The sequence below is a fragment of the Oncorhynchus clarkii genome, chromosome 3 (genome assembly GCF_045791955.1).
Source record: "Oncorhynchus clarkii lewisi isolate Uvic-CL-2024 chromosome 3, UVic_Ocla_1.0, whole genome shotgun sequence".
Classification (NCBI taxonomy): domain Eukaryota; kingdom Metazoa; phylum Chordata; class Actinopteri; order Salmoniformes; family Salmonidae; genus Oncorhynchus; species Oncorhynchus clarkii.
This window is the reverse complement of record NC_092149.1, coordinates 57,757,487-57,782,167: the sequence shown is the minus strand read 5'-3', so window position 1 is coordinate 57,782,167 and position 24,681 is coordinate 57,757,487. Positions and strand designations below refer to the sequence as shown.

The window sequence follows — 24,681 nt, the reverse complement described above, 5'->3', positions numbered from 1 at the left end:
GACAATTGTTCATCATTCATCTATGTGATAATTCCTTAGAGGAAGTGTTTTTACCGTATGGAGTTTGGGATGTGAGTAACCTTTTCCCCTTCGTATATTAATATCTCTTTAATCCAGCATGAAAAGCCAGACCAGACTGTAATTATTTTTGTCACACGAAACCTTTTAACAAATTCTGAGGAGGAAATTTCATATTTTATCAACAACCATGCTTGCAAAGTCACTCGTAGCCTTGGGGAGTAGCATCTCACATCTTGCTGTCCCAATATTCCACTCATGCAATCATGGTTACCCTACATGGACCTTCAAAGTTTGGGACTATTGTGGAACTGACTTTTGTGACTTCCTTACAAAGCGTCAGGAGCAGTTAAGCAGCATGCTTTTGTGATGCCAGATAAAAACAGAGAATGGTTAGGGGCACAATCCTTGTCAGAGTGAGTTTGCCATCCCTCTTTTCTTGGGTTACAAGCATCTGAACAAGCATGTTTGCTCTGGAACATTGTTTTTCCTCGAGGCTTCCCCAGGACGTGTCAGTAATAGGCTCTGCAATCACGCTGCAATGTGGGGGACAGGTTACGGGGAGGCTCACTGGTGAATCTGAAAGTGCTCTCAAAACAATCACAAACACACAAACCTTGGGCTCCGAGGATCTATTTTCTGTTCTCTAACATAAAGTGTGTGTAATCAGATACAAAATAAAAAATGCATACAGGAACTTGTGTAAAAAATGTTCAACCACTACCATGTACATTACATCCTATAAATAACAACACAGATCGGTTGTGTTTGTATCACCTCTTCTCTCCATGATTAACTGGAACATAATGGACTTGGATAGATTGTTTTATAACCCAAGTTAGATGTATTTGCATGAATTTTGCATTAGTTACAGTCTGTTCCTCTTATAAATGTTAGATGGTGGACACACTGAGCTCCCCCTCTATTCCCACAGGGGACTGATCTAGCTACCTTCAACTGGGATGACTGTATGCATTGATGTTTCATTTTGCCATTCACAGCCCCTCGTAATTGTATAATTTGGCAGAAATGATTTACACCAGTATGTCAGAGCTCTAGAATCATAGTACGAGCTGATTTGAAGAATGAGTAAAGCAACCTTTCACGTACATTATTAATATCAAATGGGAGATTTGCAAAGATTTTTAAGTTATGTGCCTGGATGTCAACTTCAAATGATAAGCCTAAAATCCTAGGCCTTGAAAGAGGAAACCAATATTAGTGACTGTTTATTAACTGGTCCCTGCAACTTGGAATCTCTGTTGAAATCCAATGTGTCCATATCATGGTGAAACTAGCCTACAATCCTCTTCATATTGGGGTTTAAGACTCAGGATTTATCATGTAGTCCATGGGATCCTCATACAGAAATGCATCCTGAACATTACGTCCTTTTTCTTCTCCTGTCATCTTGGAAACAGAACCCTATTGAAATGTCTGGCTTACACCAAAGTATATCTGACTTCCTGATAAGGCAGACTCTTCCCTCTGAAGTTTAATCAAAAATTGAGAGCGAACTGCTTAAAAAATATATATATTTTTTTTAGGAGCATCTTAAAGATGCATTTAAGATTATCTGAAGCAGCGCAGAGAAATGACAGCGGACGCTTCGTGTCTATTCATTCAGTTAATGAAAAATGGAGATAAGCTCCTTCAACTAAATATGGCCCTACCCAGTCTCCATGTTCACATGTCAACTGTCCTAATCTGAGCCAGCACAAAAGGTACAGTGTGTAGGGCACCGCCTCTCAGGCTCATATTGAGCTGTAGGTTCGTTGGGACGACGCAAACTCCTTAGTATGCCATGATATTAATCCTGACGTGCACAGGCCTCTTGAACTAAGAGTTGGTGATTTTAATTAGCATGGTCATTTTATTCTCAGGCAAATGTTTGCTGGAGATGCTAATGTATGTGAAAGCAGATAGATCCCCCCAAAGGCCCTTCATATCAACATGCTAGCTATAGTCCAAATGGAACACTACAGACAATGTAGGAGGTGCAGGCTAATGCAACACTCACATCCAGGTCCCCACAGTCAAACAAAACAATAGGCAAACATATGAATTAATAAAGAAGGACTATGGGAAATAAAAATGTAATTATATAGTTTATACCACTGGTTAACATTGTTCTTTATAACCAACAGACCAATTGTTGGTTATTCATAGACTGTTATGAAATGTGAGGTATTATAGGAGATAATCAGCCTTGACAACGCAATGGAAATGCATTGTAAAATGACTGCATATAAAGGGTATGACTTGACTTCTATTCAGGGAACATATTCAGCTCATTGCCACGATACAAAAACAAAAGTCAAAAGTTTTATGTGTATTTTTAAGAAGTGAAATGCAGTTATAGTAACCAGTGCAAAGTAGTGTTTTGCTTTTAGAAATGAAAAAGAATATGAAATAAATCTATTTTTTTTCATCACATTTCTTAATAAAGAGGGTGTTGAATTTCTGGGCTATATTTTGACTGGAGCCATTAATATTTAAATATGCACAGCGGAGCAGAGAGGAGAGTGCCATTTGTGCCTTTACATTTGCATGTGGCTCTTAAATTAAACATTAATTGTGGTTCTTCATAAAGGAACAATGCAATGTTGAAGCATTCTACTTTGCCAAGTTAATTATTTCCAATTTGCAACAAAATATCTGTAGATGTGTCAAAACTGCGATGATAATCACAGAAAGAAAAGTTCTTAGAATAACAGTGGAAATAGTGTGAAATTAAAGAGTATCTAAGTGTTGGATGCTTTTTATTTAGGTCTGACCTGAGCAGAATTTTAATCCTGCAATGTACTGCTGAGTTATCATAGGCCAAGGCGACAGTTGTCATAAGAATGTTCCATCATTTGCTGAAAATGTAATAAATCTCCACAATTCATAACCCACAAATTGCTTACTTCTCTTCTCTTTGCTCCATGACCTGAACTCATCCCAGATGCTCAATCCTGGTGGCTCACATTTCTCCACATAAGAAAGGTATAACATTTAATACTGTGTGATGCATGTCTTGCTAGAATTAAGTCATGTGGTTTAACTGAAGTTCATTTCTAAGTTGTAATCTCCAAGGCAATCTGCTGTTGGGGGTTTAAATCCTTCCACCGTACTGGCGATTAACATACTATATACTTTCACTGTTTCTCTGAAGAACCAAATTAATGCCCACTTCAATGTAAGCAGCTTTGAGGAAGAAGGGCCACACCACAAATACCTTTTCTACGCTCTGGGACTACCAGAGAGAGACTGTCATTTTAACGGATTAAGTCCTCAAAGTGTTTCTCAAGTCTCCAGAGACCCAGTTCAGAGGGAGCGTTACGAAGGTAACTTACAGCTACGCAATCAACGTAACGCAATGCCGATGCAATTGAATAAACTATTATGTTTTCCACTTGTTTCCCTCCTTTGAATAAGAACACTGTGTTCCAGTGACCGAATGAAATACACAGATAAAAGGCTTTTTAGGGGGGGGGGGGGTGTTGCGTGCAAAAAAAGTACCAGCTGAGAGAATGACATGGGGAACCTGACTACGTCTTGTAGGGGTCAGGCCTTAGATGACGGCTAGTGTTTCACAAGGTGACATTCTGTGTTAATCTGGGACTATTGCCAGCTGCCTTGCGACTCTGTTGTCATAAAGTATCTGTGTTTTAGGGTTACAGGGAAGAATCTTTCAAACGCTCTCGTTGTTTTTTTTGTGGTTTTTTTTTTACATGGTTTGTGGAGAAAGAGACTAGATATAAAAATCACAGTGCCACTTTACTTCACAGCTTATAATAAATGTGTAATAACATAGTAACAAAGTGGAGCTGTAACTATCCTTATTCCGAGCTGGGAGTAATGTGCTATCCATATGTGTAAAAATACAACGTATGATGGTACTCTACCAGACCACAGAGTGACAAACAGACAGGCCTTCCTCTCATAACAAACAAAATACAATACCATTATGTAAATAGATTGATATACAATGATCTTACGACCCCATTTGAAGCCCTAAGATCTTGCCATCCTCCTGGGCCAATTAGCCATAACACTTATCACAAAGTCACTCCGAAGCATATCAATCCGTGCGCATGGCCGTGAGGTACAGTGTGAAACGCCAGTTGTGATAACACTGTTAAAGAGCTCCAGACTCCCGCAGCTCTGACACCACGGAGACATGCATCGCTACAATATGGTGCATGTCTTAGTGGTGCAGTCTCTACCCTCCAGCCAGGAGGACAAGAAATGACAAGACGGATGGATGAAGTAGTAGCAGTGGAGAATGAAATGCAAGGATATGCTCATTATATAAAATGTGATTGCTCAAAATCAAACAAAATGTGGTAATATTCATTCATTGATCTGGATATTGCTATTATGGTCCAACTAACTTTTCCATTAACATTCTAGTATAGGCAGTATTTTAAATAAACTAAGCTACTAGTTGATGGCCGATGCCAGCTTCTTTTTGGGTGTAGCCCTTTCCTGCAGTCAAATGACCAAATCACCCTCTAGTGGCTTCATGGGTGGAATGTTATTAATATTTTTCATAATTTCATAATTAATAAACATGAAAACAAAACAAAAAATGCAGAAAATACAGTGTTTCTATGTGAAACGGTTTTGTTATATTTCAGTCTTCTGTGATGTATATAAAGTGTAATATTTGGATAAACTCCAAATTAAATACATTCAACTGTATATCTGACATGGTACAGGTGTCTTCCCCCCCCATAACCATGTCTGTGAGGTATATACTTTTGTTTCAAAGTAGATTTGTTTAAGACTAGCAAGGAACACTCTGCGTGAACCTGATTTAGCCCACAGCAGTAAAAGGTTAACCACAGGTCAATCTCCTAGACCTCACCAAAGTAGTGTTGGCTAGGACAAGCAAAGTCTGTGTCTGTGAGAGGCTACCTCTATATGTGTGTGATGTGGGATCCATTTTGGGAGCGAGCCACTCCTATTCACAATCGTAATCACGGCTGATCATCAAGAAGCAATCAGGCACCGTGAGCTTTAAGACAGATGGCATTAAAGTAGTCAGGTCAGCAGCTTTGGACGATTACATCCTGGGATCAGGGGACCAGTAGGCACGGGATAAATCCTACTCCTACTGTACAAACTATAACCTGCTCTGACTATCTACTGTACTGATCTTTCAGTTGCTTTAAATAGTAAATACATTCATTTACATCGATCTGGTCCAGCTTTTTATTTTATTTGCTCCACTCAAGATACAGCTCCTACACTTCAGGGCCTGGCTGATGCATAATGATGTGGAGGTGTTTAGTATCTCTGTGTTGGTGTAACAAGGGCCAAGCCAGTTGTAAAAGTCAATGCCTTTCATCTGACTGAACTTTAGAATGGTTGAGGCGCATACAGAAATCCAAAGATCAAAAACTGTGCTAAGCTCAATGAACTTCTTCCGAAAAAAATTAGGATGACATCCTGACAGTATAATTCACCTTTAACACTCAGAAGGACGCTTCCTGAAGTGATTACGGGTCTTTCGCAAGAACATTAAACTTTCCTGTTGATTAGTCAAGATAAAGCAATGTTTTTAGAGTGGTGGCAGGTTAAAGCTCCTCCACTAAAATGGACTCATTATTTTCTAGCCCTGGGCTCTATTTCATCATCTTAGTTGTTTCTGTCTTCTCTCCATGGTTGTTGTTGAAGTCTGTTTTTCCACATCGTGACAATGAGAACGATGTTTGTCAGAGCAGAGAGGGTACAGGGGGCTCACAGCGAGAGTCGCCCAAAACTCCAAAGAATCAATTAGTGATGAGAGAAGGATGCTGGTGTTGACGTCTCTGTAGCTGCGGCCAGTGGGTTTAACCAGACGCCTTTGACACTACACTACTTTTTGTCTCTCTTTCTTCTGGTGGAGTTGACGCAATTTGGACTTTTCTGCTCCTTTTGTTATTTGCTTTTAACTCACTCACGCCAGACTCAAACACTGAAATATGCAGAGAGGCATGAAAAATGCACGACCACTTATTCAAAGTTGTGCTCCTTTTCATTTGTTGAGCAACGTCAGAGATACTTCTAGTTTTATTAGCCTCGTGGGATAGTTTTTGAGCCGTTAGCCCTTTTCAAACAGACTATCTGCTTTCATCAATGCTGAAAACAGTTAAAAAAAACTAATCATGTTGAAATTCTTATGAATTGCTTTTGGTTATAAAGACAGTGTGCCAGGCATTTCCATTCAGTTTTGACATATTATTTTTTAGTATATAATTTGGGGTGTGCTTACATTTGTCCTGTTAAACACAAGTTTGTAGTGGAATTATTATTATTTTTTTTGCATATCCCAACCCCCTGAACCCCCCACAGGGAGTAGGGTCACAGTCACCATTGAACAGCACCGCTAAAGGCAATTAGGGTTAAGTGCCTTGCTCAGGTACAGATTTTTTATATATATTTATTATCTTGTCAGCTCCGGTCCTCAAACCAGCAACCTTTCAGTTACTGGCCCAACACTCTCACCTCAAGGCTACCTGCCATCCCTGGTATGACAGCTCAATATAGATAGACTGCAGTTTGGAATACAGAGTTCTGCTCATTGTGTCTGACTTTGATCGGACAATGTTAGCCTTATACAGCCTTATATATGGTCTGGTTTATGGTTCCCCAAGGTAAAGTATGTCCTCTCCTCATGTCCCTTTTCTGCATCATGTCCCCTCCTACCTCTATGATTTTTCAAATGTTTGTTTTTTATCACAGTACAAATAGTGTAATAAGTTTAAACAATCTGTGTTCTTCATTGAACCTTTTTGTATGTTTTTACAATCTTATGTATCATAAGGCAGCTGTGTGACGAACAATGACATATCTCATATCTCACATCGCAGTCAAATATGTGTATTTCCTGTCAATCCTCATGCGATGTTTAACCTGAGACTGATGCAGACGCAGAAGTGACTTACTCTCAGCCTCAAAACAACCACATCACAATTGACCACAGTTTTCTCTGGTTTCTAACTATGTTTGTGTATGCATTCTTTCCGTGAGCATGGCACAAGATACGGGGGTCCCTCAGGTGTCAAAGGAATCCAAATACAAAGACCAGAGCTCCCTCCTTGTTTCTGCAAGGTTACGTTTCACTTTGTCAACCCTGGCTGTGTAACTGATAGCCTGATAAAAATGTAGCAGACATGAACCTTGCATTGTTTTAAGAATTTCCTATGTAGAGACCAAGTGAAGGTTATTCACAGTGTCTCGCTAAGCTGAAGTGTGGAGTAACCTTGAAGGAAAACAAAGTCCCTCCTTCCTTAAGCTCTTGGTAGGGCAATACTGAATCATGAAGAACAATGTCCATCTATTCATAAACACAAATTATGATATTGGTGAGTGAAGAGATAACGGGAAGGGTGAGTAACAGACTTGTGTCAAGTCTAAAAAGAAGCATGCAGCTGAATAAATACTGTGGGTGACAATGGCCTCAGTTAACACCCTCCTCCCATTCCCATCCTCTTTCCCCTGCTTGTGGAATATGGAAGACCTTTGTGTCACCAAACTTGTCACTCCTCCACAATGACAAAAATAAAGAAAAAAAGTGAATAAATAAACTGGGTAGATGAATAACATGAACACCTATTTCTGAACCATTTCCATCAACAACTTTTTCTAACACTTTTACTATTCCTTCAGCTGCCCTCGGGCCAAACCAGAGCTCTCTTCTAACCATGTTAATCCCCTTGCAGGAACCCCCATAAACTGATTGAACCACTTCCTCAGTCGATCACACATTCACTAAACTTTTAACTTTATAGATAAGAAAAACATTTTTTTTTTTCAGGCGGGCATTGGCTTAATGAGTCAGTTTCAGCTCTCTATCCTTTTACCCACGACTTCCTCTAGAAAGGCAGGTTGGCTGCTTCCTGCCTGCCAAGCAGCCATGTCACTGATCTGAAAAGCTACTGTGGGGAAAAACAGCTGGTGAGTACTGAGGTCTTAGAAAGTCAACGCTGACTGACTGAGAGGCACATTTCTCAGGGTCATGACCCTGTGATCTTCGGCTGGGTAGCCTGTTAATGACAACACTGTCCAGGGAGGACGCTTCCTTACTGGAATGTTCACAGAGAATGATAGTGATAGAGAGCTGAGTGGAAAATAAGGTTCGGCTTCATGCCTATTTGATTGCAGGATTTAATGAGCTGAGGCTCCTTGTCATATTTGGACATTGGATTTGAAGCGCAATCAATCGATATATCTTGTGCATTTGAAATGTTGGATTTGGAAGAAATACACTGAAATACACTGAGTGGACAAAACATTAGGAATCTTTTCATGACATAGACCGCTCAGGGGAATCCAGGTGAAAGCTATGATCCCTTATTGATGTCACCTGTTAAATCCCCTTCAATCCGTGTAGATGAAGGGGAGGAGACAGGTTAAAGAAGGATTTCCATGGCCTAACGAATTGAGGCTGTTCTGAGGGCAAAAAGGTGTGCAACTCAATATTAGGAAGGTGTTCCTAATGTTTTGTACATTCAGTGCATATACTGATGCCATCAATCAAGGTTTAAAGTTGAGAGTCACATTTATGTCTGCAACCACTGGGTACTTTGCAGGAAATTTAAATTATTCCTTATCAAATCTCGCGAATGGCCTTTTGAGATCACCATTTTCAATAGTGCCAAACTCATCAAGTCTGTAAACCGGCCCTTAGTTTATGTGGTTCAATAGAGTAATTATGTTGTCATCGTCCTTGAAATATCATAGAAATTGGGATCTATCTGGAAGTCAGAGATATGGGGAGCGGAGATACTGTATAAGCGGGCTAACAAAACAAACATTTCTATTATATTTTTGTAATCGTATCTACCCATCTGACAGGCATATCTTTGTGAGGTATTTCTTCGATTATTGTATAAATCAGTCTCTGGAATGGTGCGAAATTAAAACTAACTTTCCGTACTAATTTTAACTGTAATCCTAGTGTTGATTGACAATGTTGTCAGAACTCAGAATAGCTTTGCGTCGGCATTACACACACTTTTCTGTCCACAGCACTTGGATTATTTAAGATTATGGTGTAATTCCCATTTTAATCTTCACTGCATTAAGATTTTCAGGCTGAAATACTATGTGGAAGAGTAGCGACCGGCAGCGATGAAGTGTCTTAAGCGTCTGATGAGATCGTGAAATCTGCTCTCATCCTCGTCCTTTTCTCCCGCTTATCACAGCATTTTTTTTTTCTCTTTTCTCATGAAAACTCGTGCTGCCACCGCCAATGAATTGATCATCAGTTTGCTTTGCTGGTTTAAGCTTTTATCGTGTAAAGGCAAAAATAAGATAGTACTGTGAAGTTCAAAGGTCTAATTCCCTAAACTAAAGGCCATTGGGCCTGAGGAGACTAGATGTTGGCTTAACATTACCTTCAAATGCAATCTGACTCAATTGAAATGTCTTCTCTGAACAGGTGGTTGAAGCAACAAAAAATAATTTATGAAAATGTATAAATGTAGAAATTATCAAGGAAAGAGTGCATCCGAGAACATCCCATCATCAACAACTGAAACAGACCATTTGCAGGCTGCTCAGTTTTATTGTAAACTTGCTTGATCCTTGTATTCACGCAGAAACAAAATGGCCGTACCTGAACCACGTTCTTCCGGCTGGACCTCTCTGTTGTCCATTCAACCACGACCCCACAGAGATCCACCCCATCAGGGCTGCAGCCAGGTTTCTACAGACATATAAGAGGCAGAGTGGAGAGGTGTTTAGTGAATAAAGGTTAATATACTGAACAAAAATATAAACGCAACATGTGAAGTGTTTGTCCCATTTTTCATGAGCTGAAATAAAAGATCCCACAAAAATCTTATTTCTCTCAAATTTTGTGAACAAATTTGTTTACATCCCAGTCAGTGAGCATTTTTCCTTTGCCAAGATATCTCTGCCATAAGCCAAAAGTATTTTTAAAGAATTGAGCAGTACGTCCAACTGGCCTCACAACTGCAAACTAAGTGTGACCACACCAGCCCAGGACCTCCACATCTGGCTTCTTCACCTGTGGAATAATCTGAGACCAGCTACCTGGACATCTGATGAAAATGTGGATTTGCAAAACTGAAGAATTTCTGCACAAACTGTCAGAAACCTCCTCAGGGAAGCTCAGCTGCTGCGTGATCATTGTCCTCACCAGGGTCTTGACCTGAATGCTGTTCAGCGTTGTAACCAAGTTCAGTGGCCAAGGACTCACCTTCGATGGCCACTGGCATGCTGGAGGAGTGTGCTCTTCAGATTCATCGCGTTTTCAACTGGGAGATGGCGTGTATGGCGTCGTGTGGGCGAGCGGTTTGCTGACGTCAACGTTGTGAACAGAGTGCCCCATGGTGGCAGTGGGGTTATGGTATGGGTAGGCATAAGTTACAGACAACAAAAACAATTACATGTCAATTTGATTGCACAGAAATACCCTGATGAGATCCTGAGACCCATTGTCATGTCATTCATCTGCCGCCATCTCCTCATGTTTCAGCATGATAATGCACAGCCCCATGTTGCAAGGATCTGTACACAATTCTTGGAAGCTGAAAATGTACGTCAGCATGTTCCAGTTCCCACCCATACTCAGCAACTTCACACAGCCATCAAAGAGGAATGGGACAACATTACACAGGCCATAATCAACAGCCTGATCAACTCTATGTGAAGGAGAGCATGAGGCAAATGCATGAGGCAAATGGTGGTCACACCACATACTGACTGGTTTTCTGATCCATGACCCTACCTTTTTTTAGGTTATCTGTGACCAAAAGATGCATATCTGTATTCCCAGTCATGAGAAATCCATAGATTAGGGCCGAATGTATTTATTTCTACTGACTGATTTCCCTATATGAACTTTGAAATTGTGTGTGTTGTGTTTGTGTAACGGCAGATTTCCTCTTCGTCTGAAGAGGAGTAAGGATCGGACCAAGATGCAGAGTGGTAAGTGTTCATGACGATTTATTTAAAAAACTAACTGAACACTGAAATACAAAACAATAAACGATGTAATGAAAACGAAAACCGAAACAGTACCGTGTGGCGACAAACACTCACACGGAAACAAACACCCACAAACCAACAGTGAAACCCAGGCTACCTAAGTATGATTCTCAATCAGAGACAACTAACGACACCTGCCTCTGATTGAGAACCATACCAGGCTGAACACAAAAACCAACATAGAAAAACAAACATAGACTGCCCACCCCATCTCACGCCCTGACCATACTAAATAAAGACAAAACAAAGGAAATAAAGGTCAGAACGTGACAGTATCCCCCCCCAAAGGTGCGGACTCTGGCCGCAAAACCTGAACCTATAGGGGAGGGCCTGGGTGGGCGTCTGTCCGCGGTGGCGGCTCTGGCGTGGGACGTGGACTCCACTTCACCCTAGTTTTAGTGCGCCTCTTAGCCCGCCTCCGTGGCCTCTTTAGAGCGGCGACCCTCGCCGCGGACCTTGGATTGGGGACCCACGCCACGGGTCCCGAATGGACAGGAGACGCCGGCAGCGCCGGACAGGCGCGAGACTCCGGCATCGCCGACGTGACAGGCGGCTCTGGCAGCTCCTGGCTGGCTGACGGCTCAGGATAGACTGGTGGCTCTAGCAGCTCAGGACAGGCGGGAGACTCTAGCAGCTCAGGACAGGCGGGAGACTCTAGCAGCTCAGGACAGGCGGGAGACTCTAGCAGCTCAGGACAGGCGGGAGACTCTAGCAGCTCAGGACAGGCGGGAGACTCCGGCTGTGCCGGACAGGCGGGAGACTCCGGCTGTGCCGGACAGGCGGGAGACTCCGGCAGCTCCGGAGTGAAGGGCGATTCCGGCATCACCGATGTGACAGGCGGCTCTGGCAGCTCCTGGCTGGCTGACGGCTCTGGCAGCTCCTGGCTGGCTGACGGCTCTGGCAGGTCCTGGCTGGCTGACGGCTCTGGCAGGTCCTGGCTGGCTGACGGCTCTGGCAGGTCCTGGCTGACTGACGGCTCTGGCAGGTCCTGGCTGACTGACGGCTCTGGCAGGTCCTGGCTGACTGACGGCTCTGGCTATGCACACGCACTGTGCGCTCCACCGCATAACACGGTGCCTGCCCGGGCCCTCTCTCTCTCCGGTAAGCACGGGAAGTTGGCACAGGTCTCCTACCTGACTTCACCACACTCCCCGTGTGCCTCCCTGTGTACCCCCCCCCCAATAATTTATTGGGGCTGTTTCTCAGGCTTCAAGCCGCGCTGCCTCCTCATACCACCGCCTCTCAGCTTTCGCTGCCTCCAGCTCAGCCTTGGGGCGGCGATATTCACCCGGCTGTGCCCATGGTCCCTTGCCATCCAGAATCTCCTCCCAAGTCCAGGAGTCCTGTGATTTTGGACGCTGCTTGGTCCTTTTTTGGTGGGTGTTTGTGTAACGGCAGATTTCCTCTTCGTCTGAAGAGGAGTAAGGATCGGACCAAGATGCAGCGTGGTAAGTGTTCATGACGATTTATTTAAAAAACAAACTGAACACTGAAATACAAAACAATAAACGATGTGATGAAAACGAAAACCGAAACAGTACCGTGTGGCGACAAACACTCACACGGAAACAAACACCCACAAACCAACAGTGAAACCCAGGCTACCTAAGTATGATTCTCAATCAGAGACAACTAACGACACCTGCCTCTGATTGAGAACCATACTAGGCTGAACACAAAACCAACATAGAAAAACAAACAGACTGCCCACCCCAACTCACGCCCTGACCATACTAAATAAAGACAAAACAAAGGAAATAAAGGTCAGAACGTGACAATTTGTATTTTTGCTCAGTGTAGTTTCACTGCTGTGTTTGTGAATGGGACTCCTAAATGTATCATAGTTGTGCAGTAAATATCAAAATAGATGTTTAAAGAGGGACGCTTTCTCTATAATGGACAGATATTTGATATAAATCACAATGAATAAACAAAAGGAAGTGCTCTACCCAAATATCATATTTTTGTTATAGCACTTTTTCATATTCATTATGCTGTAAACTGAGAATGTACATGTGCTGTAATTCTCTATCATTCAAACCTTTAATATCTTATTCATATCCTCTATGGAATTAAAGAAGCGGTGTGTAACCGTATGAAAACAAGTATGGTATCATTTTCAGACAAAGAGAATGTGATTTAGAAAATGTAGCTTTTTTAAAGAAGAACTAATCAGTGTTAAAGGCATGGGAACTCATTTAGATATAATATCCCTTTATTGTTGTCTCAGACAAGGGAAATCATGGGTAAATTATAGTGAGATGCTGTAAAAAAATCAAGATGATAAGGACATTCTACAACAGTATTACAATGTAGTATCACAATACACTGTAAACACCATAAATCAGAATCAAATCAAGCTATCTTAGGCCTTGATTTGCTCACTGAGATCCCACATGCCTAGCCTGGAATAAACTGAACCTTGACGACTCAATTAACTACCTTGGCTGACAGGTACAGTATTGGATAAATTAGGGGATATTTGATTTATAGTACCTGCCTCAGACAGAGTAAACTACATGTGTTTAAGTTGGATGATCTAAAATACTGCCCATTCTTGTTTCTACTGAATAAATAACTCTCCTTACAGAATGATGTACACATTGCAGGTGAACTCATATATCCTGACTTTATATGCTGGTGACGACATTGTATATTCAGACCCAAACCTAAATACTGCCCACAGCGACCAAATGATAACACAAGAGATTAATAAGCTGTTTATTCTACTCTGAAACAAAGATAAATTAAATTATCAAATGAACACACACACACACACACACACAACCAACCTCCACTGTACCAACTATTTCCATCGGAAAGGGGGGAGATATGTCAATCTATGTGGAAGTGGAAATGTCTCTCTCGCCCATAATGAACTATTGGACAGGGAGAGTCTGACAGACCGTTGCCCTGGTGGGGCTCAGTAAGGGAGAGGGCTTTGATTAAGTCCTTGGAGCTTCATTAAAAAGCATGGCAAGCTCATTTTAGAGACTCCCCCCAACCACCCCTTCTTTCGCTCTCTCTGCCAGTCACCAGTTTCTCTCTGTCTCGCTCCACCTCTCCCTCTCCATCTCTCTCTCAGAACCACATCAGGGCAGGGTGGATTAAAGTCACATACTATATACACACACACACACACACACACACACACACACACACACACACACACACACACACACACACACACACACACACACACACACACACACACACACACACACACACACACACACACACACACACACACACACACACACACACACACACACACACACTATATGCAGTCCACTTCACAAGGGGGTAAACAGTTCCTCATTGCTTTTTGATGGGGTGAGCTCCAGTCCTTGGGATCAAAGCCAAAGTTAATTTGCCAGTTTGAGAAATCAGAAAATGAAAAGAAAACGCTTCATTTCTGGCATCAAATTAAAATGCACATAGCGTGTGTTCACTCAACATTTGCACTCATAATGCTAATAGGCAATCCCTCAGAAGGTTGATTTGAGGCTGTAATTGAACATTGCCCCCTCGTATTCAGCAGGTTACCAACCTATTGATGTCACTTTTTTACTTTACAGAACTGTCACTTTTTACTTTACTGTGTGTGTGTGTGTGTGTGTGTGTGTGTGTGTGTGTGTGTGTGTGTGTGTGTGTGTGTGTGTGTGTGTGTGTGTTGTAAAAACCTACCAAATTCGTCAGGGCTTCTTGCTTACTCTCTTTATAAAACAGAAGTTTATCAGTCTCCAGGACTACCCAAGTTGAAGCCCAGTTCTTCCTCAGTTTTTTGCCTCCATCTGATATTTTGGCTTTATTCAAATATTCACCTTTCAAAACAACCTGAAATGCATGATGTAACATTTAGCCTTTAACGTATATTAAATCAATTAAATATTAAAATAAAACACATGCTATTTTATCAGTATAAACTAAATAAATATACCTATTTTAATATGTAAAAAAGGCCTGCTGAGTTAAAAGCATAGAAACATATTTATAGTGAATAATACTTAAAAGTTAGACTTATAGAAATAGTCTAATAGTCAATAGCAACCATATAGCAATAAAGTATAATAAACCAAATACATTCCTTCCCATATGTTGCCATACAAACAGTTATTTTTGATGACCTGTCATACTCACAAGACTCTCTGCAGCTCCACCAATGTTATGCTGAGACTGGTTCCTCCGGTGGCGAGAGATCTACAGAAACATAAAAATATATTGAAGAGGAGCCGATTTCCCTGACTGTTTCAAATCAGAGCTGTTGCTTGATTGTGGCCATATTGTCTTAGCTAATAAAATCGGTTCAGTGAAATTAAAGGTGTACAGGTACTGCTAAGGGTCTATGTATTCCATGCAGTAAAGATGATGCAATATACTGCATACAGAGTATGGTTACGTGTGAACGTCTATATACAATATACATATACAATGTCTATATCATACAAGACTATACAGTCTCTGATAGTAATGTGTATGGAGCCACCGTGGGGTTAATGAGGAGACCTCGCATTGTGACAACAGATTGACAACGCACACAACCCAGTGCTAACCCAAATCAGACCATGAGAATTCAGATCAATATCACAGCAATGTAAACACTCGTTCCAAAAGATAAACATGGACACAAATACAGCAAGATTATTGACAGTGTCATTTGACAAATCCATTCTCAACTGCATGTATTTCAGTATTGTAGTAATAGAGTGGCAGCAGAAGCAGTACTAGGTATAGCTATAGTAAAGATAGCTTAGAAGAGGTTGAGGTTATACATAGTTGAACAAGAGTTCTGCGATATCCACACCCTTTACTATGGAAACACAGCTCACAGAATGTATGGTTTGGTCGTCAGTTTTTTCCTTCAGCACGGTGCTGGCCTGCCCTCTACTGTTCAAAGTATAGGCCTACCCCGGCACGCCGAGTCCTATATTCATCATGATTGGGTCCTGCTATATTCTCTCATTAATCACAGTGTAAGAGGGTGGAGCTGGTCACAGTACAGCTGGTTTTAACACACTTACGTCCATATATGGGAGGAGGTCAAGAAAGCATTTCTCTGCTCTCTGGTAACATATCTAATACATGGGAGTAAACAAATAACGTTTATTTTGATGTCTGTTAGACGAGACCCTCTGTGTAATGAATGTAATGAAATGAAAAGTACATCTGCAATACGAACAACATTCATAAACACTGATGCAATGTTAAAGCAACACTCTTAACGTTCCGTGTTCTGAGTTGTGTTTGTTCCGAGTTGTTAATGACCATGTTTGTAGTCCGTAGGAACTGGTTCATTATCTGCAGTAGCCTTTGCATCTCTGTCCTCCGGACAAACTGTATTATTGCAGTATAAGACGTCTCACAAACAAGTATCATCTGCATAATTAGCAAACAAGCAACCCAACAAAACCACAGACGTGGCCTCACGGCAGTGATCATCTGAATAATTCAGTTTGCTGTCAATGACTAATAAACCCTATGAAGGTTTACAATACAACTGTGTATGTTAAGCAATCTAAACTGACGGATTGAAGGTCAATGGCCTGTTGTAAACACATCTAGTACTATTCGCTATCTGAAATTTTGCAGATGAATATTCCAGCCAACAGACAGATGTATTGTATGATACGATGTATGAACCACTATGCTAACTAGAGGTGTCAGCCAGCCCCTCCACCAGCTTCTGAAAAATATTAAATGGTTGGGGTTATGTCCAGTTCATTGTCAACATGGTAGCTACATTATTCCAAATATGCTACACCAGATTGCTCATTTTGTAAATGCATCATCTGTTTTATCTTTACCCTGATTTTCCCACAGGGAAGTGCTCAGAGTCAAACAGAGATCAGCTCAATTAAGCTAATGATAATCACCTAATGTGCGACAACAGTTTAGAAACAATATAATCATAATTACTGGAATTTATATAAGCACAGTTCACCAAATGGCTAACAATATTCAATAAGCCTCTACAATCAGAGTATATCCGGCTGATAGGTGTGTGTGTGTGTGTGTGTACGCCTACACTGAGGGTACAAACATAAAGAACACCTCATCTTTCCATGACATAGACTGACCAGGTGACTGTCTTGCTCTGTATGTATGATCCATTATTGATGTCATCTGTTTAATCCACTTCAATCAGTATAGATGAAGGGGAGGAGACAGGTTAAAGAAGGATTTTCAAGCCTTGAGTCAATTGAGAGATGGATTGTGAGACAATTGTGTATGTGTGCCATTCAGAGGGTGAATGGGCAAGACAAAATATTTAAATGCCTTTGAACGGGGAATGGTAGTAGGTGCCAGGCACACCGATTTGAGTGTGTCAACTGTCAAGAACTGCAACGTTGCTGGATTTTTTTCACGCTCAACAGTTTCCTTTGTGTATCAAGAATGCTCCAACAACCAAGGGACATCCAGACCAAGGCAGGCCGGTGGTCGAAAACAGGTAATTGACGAAAGAGGACAAAGGAGGCTGACACAAAATGTGCAGAGCAACAGACGAACTGCAGTTAGTCAACTGACAGTCCAGTACAACATTGGTGTCCAAAGAACCATAAAATAATGCACAACTCGTTTGAACTTAACACAAATGGGGTATGGCAACCGACGATCTTACAAAGTTCCACTTCTTTTAGAAACAAAACAAAAAACTGTGGTTACAGTGGGCTAAGGAACGAAAACCCTGGACACTGGAGAATTGGAAAAACATTGCCTGATCTGATGAATCCCGGTTCCTGCTGTTTCACACTGATGGGAGGACTAGGGTATGCAGATAACCACATGAGTACAAGCATCTAACATGCTGTGTGTCAACATTGCAGGCTGAAGTAGGTGCTGGGATGGCACACATTGAGCCTCTTGATAAAATTGGAGCAACGTTTGAATGCCACAGGCTATTGCCAATCAAGTGCATCCCTTCATGGCAACAGTATATTTTTAAAACAGGATAATGCCCCTTGGATAGGACTGTCCAGGAATATCAATCCAAGTTTCAGTACCTTGGAGAGTCCACACCCTTACAAATTGAGGCTGTTCTGAGGGCAAAAGGGGGTTCCACTCAAAATTATGAATGTGTTCCTAATGTTTTGTACACTCAGTGTATACTCACAGGTTTGGGAGGCAGATCAGGATCCTGCAGGACCATGGACTTGGTTTGACTCAGGCGTTCCCCGCTGCTCTGGGAGCTCTTGATGCGCATCTGGACTGTACCTTGTGCTGCTCCGGTCAACTGGTGGGGCAAAATCAGAGGCGGCTGTTTCCCTACATTCTGAAGATTGGTGATTCTGGTCAAAAGGAGATGAAAACATAAGTGGATGTTAAGATTAAAATATTGATGAAAAAAACAAGTATTATCCAATTGATAAGATTTCTTATAAATCAATAACCTATACACTGAAGAAGGCTATTAAGTCAAAATGTCTGTGTATGCTATCCTGATGCAGTAAAAAATAATACATTTTTGGAAAATGAAGTATGCTTCATGCAACATCGTTTTGAGGGCCCAAACAAACTTTTGGGAAAGAATGATGGTCCTCCTTTGATTCAAATATTGATAAATAATAAGTAGTATCCAACTGATAAGATTTCTAATAATTAAATGGACACCTCATAGAAGGCTGTTAAAAGTGCTGTTTTTGCTTTTGGGAGTGCATTAATTCATTTGGTTTAGCTGTGACGTTCAGGAGATGAGGAACATTTAGGGGCAGACGCTTCGAGAAGTCTGGCCTAAGCTTGAGGACTTTAACTTTCCTTCCTGTAATGGTTGACTCAATAAAGCATTGCAAAACACCCTTCTTGCTGTAATGTGTCTTTCGATGAGCAGGAAAAATACTCACAGTCTGCTTATTTAACGACTCTCACAAATCTACCCACTGACAAAAATCTATGTTAAATCTAAACAACGATCATGTAAATGTAAATACTAAGGCACATCCAGTCAATGTCATAAAATATATATATATATATTTTTTACCAAATGTGTGTTATTGACTGATGTTTTTTTGAAAAGCTGCACAGTGTCTCACAACAGGAAGCAAATCTAAAACTCCTTCCCCAAAAAAACAATTCAGAAATCAACCAAAGTACTTAATGTTTGCTTAGAGCCTAACATCTCTTCTTGTTTCTGATTACCACATTAACAATGCAGTAAATAAAGATGGCCATGTGATACATATCATCATATATCTGGTATAGACTTGCAGAATTGTGCAGAATTGTCAATTGACAGACAGGATAATGAATGCAGTTTCAAAAAGTTACTTTAGCAACGTAAAAAAAAAAAGAGACAAATTCTCTATATTTTTTGAATTCACACTTGTTCAACAGCAAATCTACGGTATCCTGTGGCATCTAGCATGTCCTGTTTTAACTGCATGTAGACAGGGCATTCCTAAACAACATCTACCATGTTATAACGATTCTGGAATATAATACTCAAGAATAACGGATATTCCTCACGTGTCAACAACTTTCCACCTATCAGCCACGTCCAGTAAGGACCCAGGCCACTGACACCATTGCTCAGGTGTTACATCTCTTTAAGTCACCAATGGCCCCCACTAAACCCCAAATACTCTTAAAAGCAAGGAAACAGCAATCTTTCAATTTTCAAACCCAAACCCACTAGAATGGTGTCTTTCTTACCTCGTCCCCGCCATGCCTCTATCAAATCAATCTGCCACAGATCACAAAAAGAGAGAAAGAGTGCAAGTCTTCCTTTTAGAGGAAGTAGGTTTCATCATGTGTTGTACTCAAACCATTGCTGCTCTACAGTTGATGTGAACATCTGTTACATGTCGCAGGCTCAGGTCCCCACTTCCTGAAGGGTGCTACTTGCACAGAAATAGTCTGACTGAAACTTGCTTCAACTTCAAAAGTGAATACCGGTACACATTACTAACGCATGTACAATAGAGGTGGAATCTGACCATCACACAATCTGAGAACAGCGTGAATCAGAATTATCCCTCCTGCAGCAGAGAGTTGGTGTACGGGACAACAACTTGTGTGGTTTTCCGCTACTCCTTTTTGGCCTGTTTTTAGTAACAGCTTGTTTCAAACATCTCCCTTGCCCAAGTGTAGTTTGAAAGTTAGTTGTGCATGCCTTGTGGTAAGTTTCACTGCAGTTAATGTTGTCCTAACTTAAATTCTATTTGGTTACAGTGATTTTTATAGTTTGCATCAATAAAAAAGTGGTCAGTTGAAACAGATGCTAAACTACAGGACTGTTTTGCAATCACAGACTGGAACATGTTCCGGGATTCTTCCGATGGCATTTAGGAGTACACCACATCAGTCACTGGCTTTACCAATAAGTGCATCGAGGACGTCGTCCGCACAGTGACTGTACGTACATACCCCAACCAGAAGCCATGGATTACAGGCAACATTGGCACTGAGCTAAAGGGTAGAGCTGCCGCTTTCAAGGTGGTGCAGGACTCTAACCCGGAAGCTTACAAGAAATCCTGCTATGCCATGCGGCGAACCATCAAACAGGCAAAGATCAATACAGGGCTAAGAGTGAATCATACTACACCGGCTCTGATGCTCGTCTTATGTGCCAGGGCTTGCAAACTATTACAGACTACAAAGGGAAGCACAGCCGCGAGCTGCCCAGTGACATGAGCCTACCAGACGAGCTAAATCACTTCTATGCTCGCATCGAGGCAAGCAACACTGATGCATAACAGTCGTCAACTGTTCCGGACGACTGTGTGATCACGCTCTCCATAGCCGACGTGAGTAAGACCTTTAAACCGGTCAACATACACAAGGCTGCGGGGCCAGACGGATTACCAGGACGTGTGCTCCGGGCATGTGCTGACCAACTGGCAGATGTTTTCACTGACATTTTCAACATGTCCCTGATTGAGTCTGTAATACCAACATGTTTCAAGCAGACCATAGTCCATGTGCTCAATTACACAAAGGCAACCTGCCTAAATGTCTACAGACCGTAGCACTCATGTCTGTAGCCATGAAGTGCTTTGAAAGGTTGGTAATGGCTCACATCAACACCATTATCCCAGAAACCCTAGACCCACTCCAATTTGCATATCGCCCAACAGATCCACAGAGGATGCAATCTCTATTGCACTCCACACTGCCCTTTCCCACCTGGACAAAAGGAACACTTATGTGAGAATGTTGTTCACTGACTACAGCTCAGCTTTCAACACCATTGTACCCTCAAAGCTCATCACTAAGCTAAGGATCCTGGGACTAAACACCTCCCTCTGCAACTGGATCTTGGAATTCCTGACGGGCCACCCCCAGGTGGTGAGGGTAGGTAGCAACACATCTGCCACACTGATCCTCAACACTGGAGCTCCCCAGTGGTGTGTGCTCAGTCCCCTCCTGTACTCCCTGTTCAACCACGACTCCAACACCATCATTAAGTTTGCAGATGACACAACAGTGGTAGGCCTGATCACCAACAACGATGAGACAGCCGATAGAGAGGTCAGAGACCTGGCCGGGTGGTGCCAGAATAACAACGTATCCCTCAATGTAACAACGACTAAGGAGATGATTGTGGACTATAGGAAAAGGAGGACCAAGCTGGAGTGGAGCAGGTGGTAGTGGAGCAGGTTAAGAGCTGTAGAGCTGTAGAGGAGCAGTAGTGTAGTGGAGCAGGTTGAGAGCTTCAAGTTCCTTGGTGTCCACATCAACAACAAACTAGAATGGTCCAAGCACACCAAGACAGTCGTGAAGAAGGTACGACAAAGCCTATTCCCCCTCAGGAAACTAAAAAGATTTGGCATGGGTCCTGAGATTCTCAAAAGGTTCTACAGCTGCAACATCGAGAGTATGCTGACTGGTTGCATCACTGCCTGGTACGGCAATTGCACGGCCTCTGACCGCAAGGCACTACAGAGGGTTGTGCATACCGCCCAGTACATCACTGGGGCTAAGCTGCCTGCCATCCAGGACCTCTACACCAGGCGGAAGGCCTGAGGAAGGCCCTAAAAAGTGTCAAAGACCCCAGTCATAGACTGTTCTCTCCTACCGCACGGCAAGCGGTATCGGAGTGCCAAGTCTAGGACAAAAAGGCTTCTCAACAGTTTTTACCCCCAAGCCATAAGGCTTCTGAACAGGTAATCAAACGGCTACCCGGACTATTTGCATTGTGTGCCTCCCCCAACCCCTCTTTCTACGCTGCTGCTACTCTCTGTTTATCATATATTTATAGCAACTTTACCTATACATTCATGTACATACTACCTCAATTGGGCCGACCAACCAGTGCTCCCGCACATTGGCTAACCGGGCTATCTGCATTGTGTCCCACCCACCACCCGCCAACCCCTCTTTTGCGCTACTGCTACTCTCTGTTCATCATATACTGTATGCATAGTCACTTTAACCATATCTACATGTACATACTACCTCAATCAGCCTGACTAACCGGTGTCTATATGTAGCCTCACTACATTTATAGCCTCACTACTGTATATAGCCTGTCTTTTTACTGTTGTTTTATTTCTTTACCTACCTATTGTTCACCTAATACCTTTTTTTGCACTATTGGTAAGAGCCTGTAAGTAAGCATTTCACTGTAAGGTCTACTGTTGTATTCGGCGCACGTGACAAACTTTGATTTGATTTGTTTTTGCAAGGCACCAGCATACTTCCATTAGCAAAATGTAGAGATACACTGAGTGCACAAAACATTAAGAACACCTTCCTAATATTGAGGTGCACCCTGCTCTTTTGTCCTGCACATTCACCCTCTGAATGGCAGGCATACACAATCCATATCTCAATTGACTCAAGGCTTAAAAATCCTTCTTTCACCTGACTCCCCCCTTCATCTAAACTGATTGAAGTGAATTTAACAGGTGACATCAACATGGATCATAGCTTTCACCTGGATTAACCTGGTCAGTCTATGTCACGGAAAGAGCAGGTGTCCTTAATGTTTTCTACAGTAACAGTTCACAATATGAATGGTATACACTTTATATCAAGATATATAATCCAACTCTCTAAAAACAAGTCTCTCACCGTTGCCGCCTGCTATAGACCACTCTCTGCCCCTAGCTGTGCTCTGGACACCATATGTGAACTAATTGCCCCCCATCTATCTTCAGAACTTGTGCTGCTAGTTGACCTAAACTGGAACATGCTTAACACCCCAGCCATCCTACAATCTAAGCTTGATGCCCTCAATCTCACACAAATTATCAATGAACCTACCAGGTACCACCCCAAAGCCGTTAACACGGGCACCCTCATAGATATCATCCTAACCAACTTGCCCTCTAACTATACCTCTGCTGTTTTCAACCAAGATCTCAGCAATCGCTGCCTCATTGCCTGCATCCGTAATGGGTCAGCGGTCAAGCGACCTCCACTCCTCACTGTCAAACGCTCCCTGAAACACTTCAGCGAGCAGGCCTTTCTAATCGACCCGATATTGACCTCATCACGTCAGTAGAGGATGCCTGGTATTTTTTTTTAAATGCCTTCCTCACCATCTTAAATAAGCATGCCCCATTCAAGAAATTTAGAACCAGGAACAGATACAGTATATCCTTTGGTTCTCTCCAGACCTGACTGCCCTTTACCAACACAAAAACATCCTATGGCATTCTGCATTAGCATTGAACAGCCCCCGTGATATGCAACTTTTCAGGGAAGTTAGAAACCAATATACACAGGCAGTTAGAAAAGCCAAGGCTAGCTTTTTCAAGCAGAAATTTGCTTCCTGCAACACAAACTCAAAAAAGTTCTGGAACACTGTAAATTCCATTGAGAATAAGAATACCTCCTCCCAGCTGCCCACTGCACTGAGGATAGGAAACTCTGTGACCACCGATAAATCCACTATAATTGAACATTTCAATAAGCATTTTTCTACGGCTGGCCATGCTATGCTTTCCACCTGGCTACCCCTACCCCGGTCAACTGCACTGTCCTCCCCACAGCAACTCCACCAAGCCTTCCCCATTTCTCCTTCTCCCAAATCCAGTCAGCTGATGTTCTGAAAGAGCTGCAAAATATGGACAAATCAGCCAGGCTAGACAATCTGGACCCTTTCTTTCTAAAATTATCTGCCTAAATTGTTGCAACCCCAATTACTAGCCTGTTCAACCTCTCGTGTCGTCTGAGATTCCCAAAGATTGGAAAGCAGCTGCGGTCATCCCCCTCTTAAAAGGGGGGGCCACTCTAGACCCAAACTGCTACAGACCTATATCTATCCTACCCTGCCTTTCTAAGGTCTTCGAAAGCCAAGTCAACAAACAGATTACCGACCATTTCGAATCCCACCGCACCTTCTCCGCTATGCAATCTGGTTTCAGAGCTGGTCATGGGTGCACCTTAAGGTCCTAAACGATATCTTAACCGCCATCGATAAGAAACAATACTGCGCAGCCGTATTCCTTGACCTGGCCAAATCTTTCGACTCTGTCAATCACCACAACCTCATCGGCAGACTCGATAGCCTTGGTTTCTCAAATGATTGCCTCGCATGGTTCACCAACTACTTCTCTGATAGAGTTCAGCGTGTCAAATCGGAGGGCATGTTGTCTGGGCCTCTGGCAGTCTCTATGGGGGTGCCACAGGGTTCTTTGGACACTGTGGACACTTTGGACACTGTGGCCTTCTTTGGACACTGTGTTAACAACCCTCCAGACGAGCTTAAATGCCATACAACTCTCCTTCCGT

The 24,681-nt window shown here is 42.3% G+C and overlaps 1 protein-coding gene across 2 annotated transcripts in view; it reads right to left on the bottom strand.

Annotated features, from left to right (window-relative positions):
• LOC139399631 (rho GTPase-activating protein 15-like) overlaps nucleotides 1-19,831 on the bottom strand; it is a 45,262-nt gene extending 25,431 nt beyond the window's left edge. For both annotated transcript variants that reach the window (XR_011632111.1, XM_071144976.1), the window contains exons 1-5: nucleotides 19,654-19,831; nucleotides 18,119-18,293; nucleotides 15,148-15,207; nucleotides 14,695-14,844; nucleotides 9,611-9,700 (exon numbers count right to left, since the gene is read on the bottom strand). Coding sequence is in view for 1 of the 2 variants with exons in the window: in XM_071144976.1 (XP_071001077.1) it covers nucleotides 9,611-9,700; nucleotides 14,695-14,844; nucleotides 15,148-15,207; nucleotides 18,119-18,293; nucleotides 19,654-19,667 (489 nt within the window). In the remaining variant the exon portion in view is untranslated. The remainder of the gene's footprint in view (nucleotides 1-9,610; nucleotides 9,701-14,694; nucleotides 14,845-15,147; nucleotides 15,208-18,118; nucleotides 18,294-19,653) is intronic.
• Nucleotides 19,832-24,681: the final 4,850 nt, after the last annotated feature.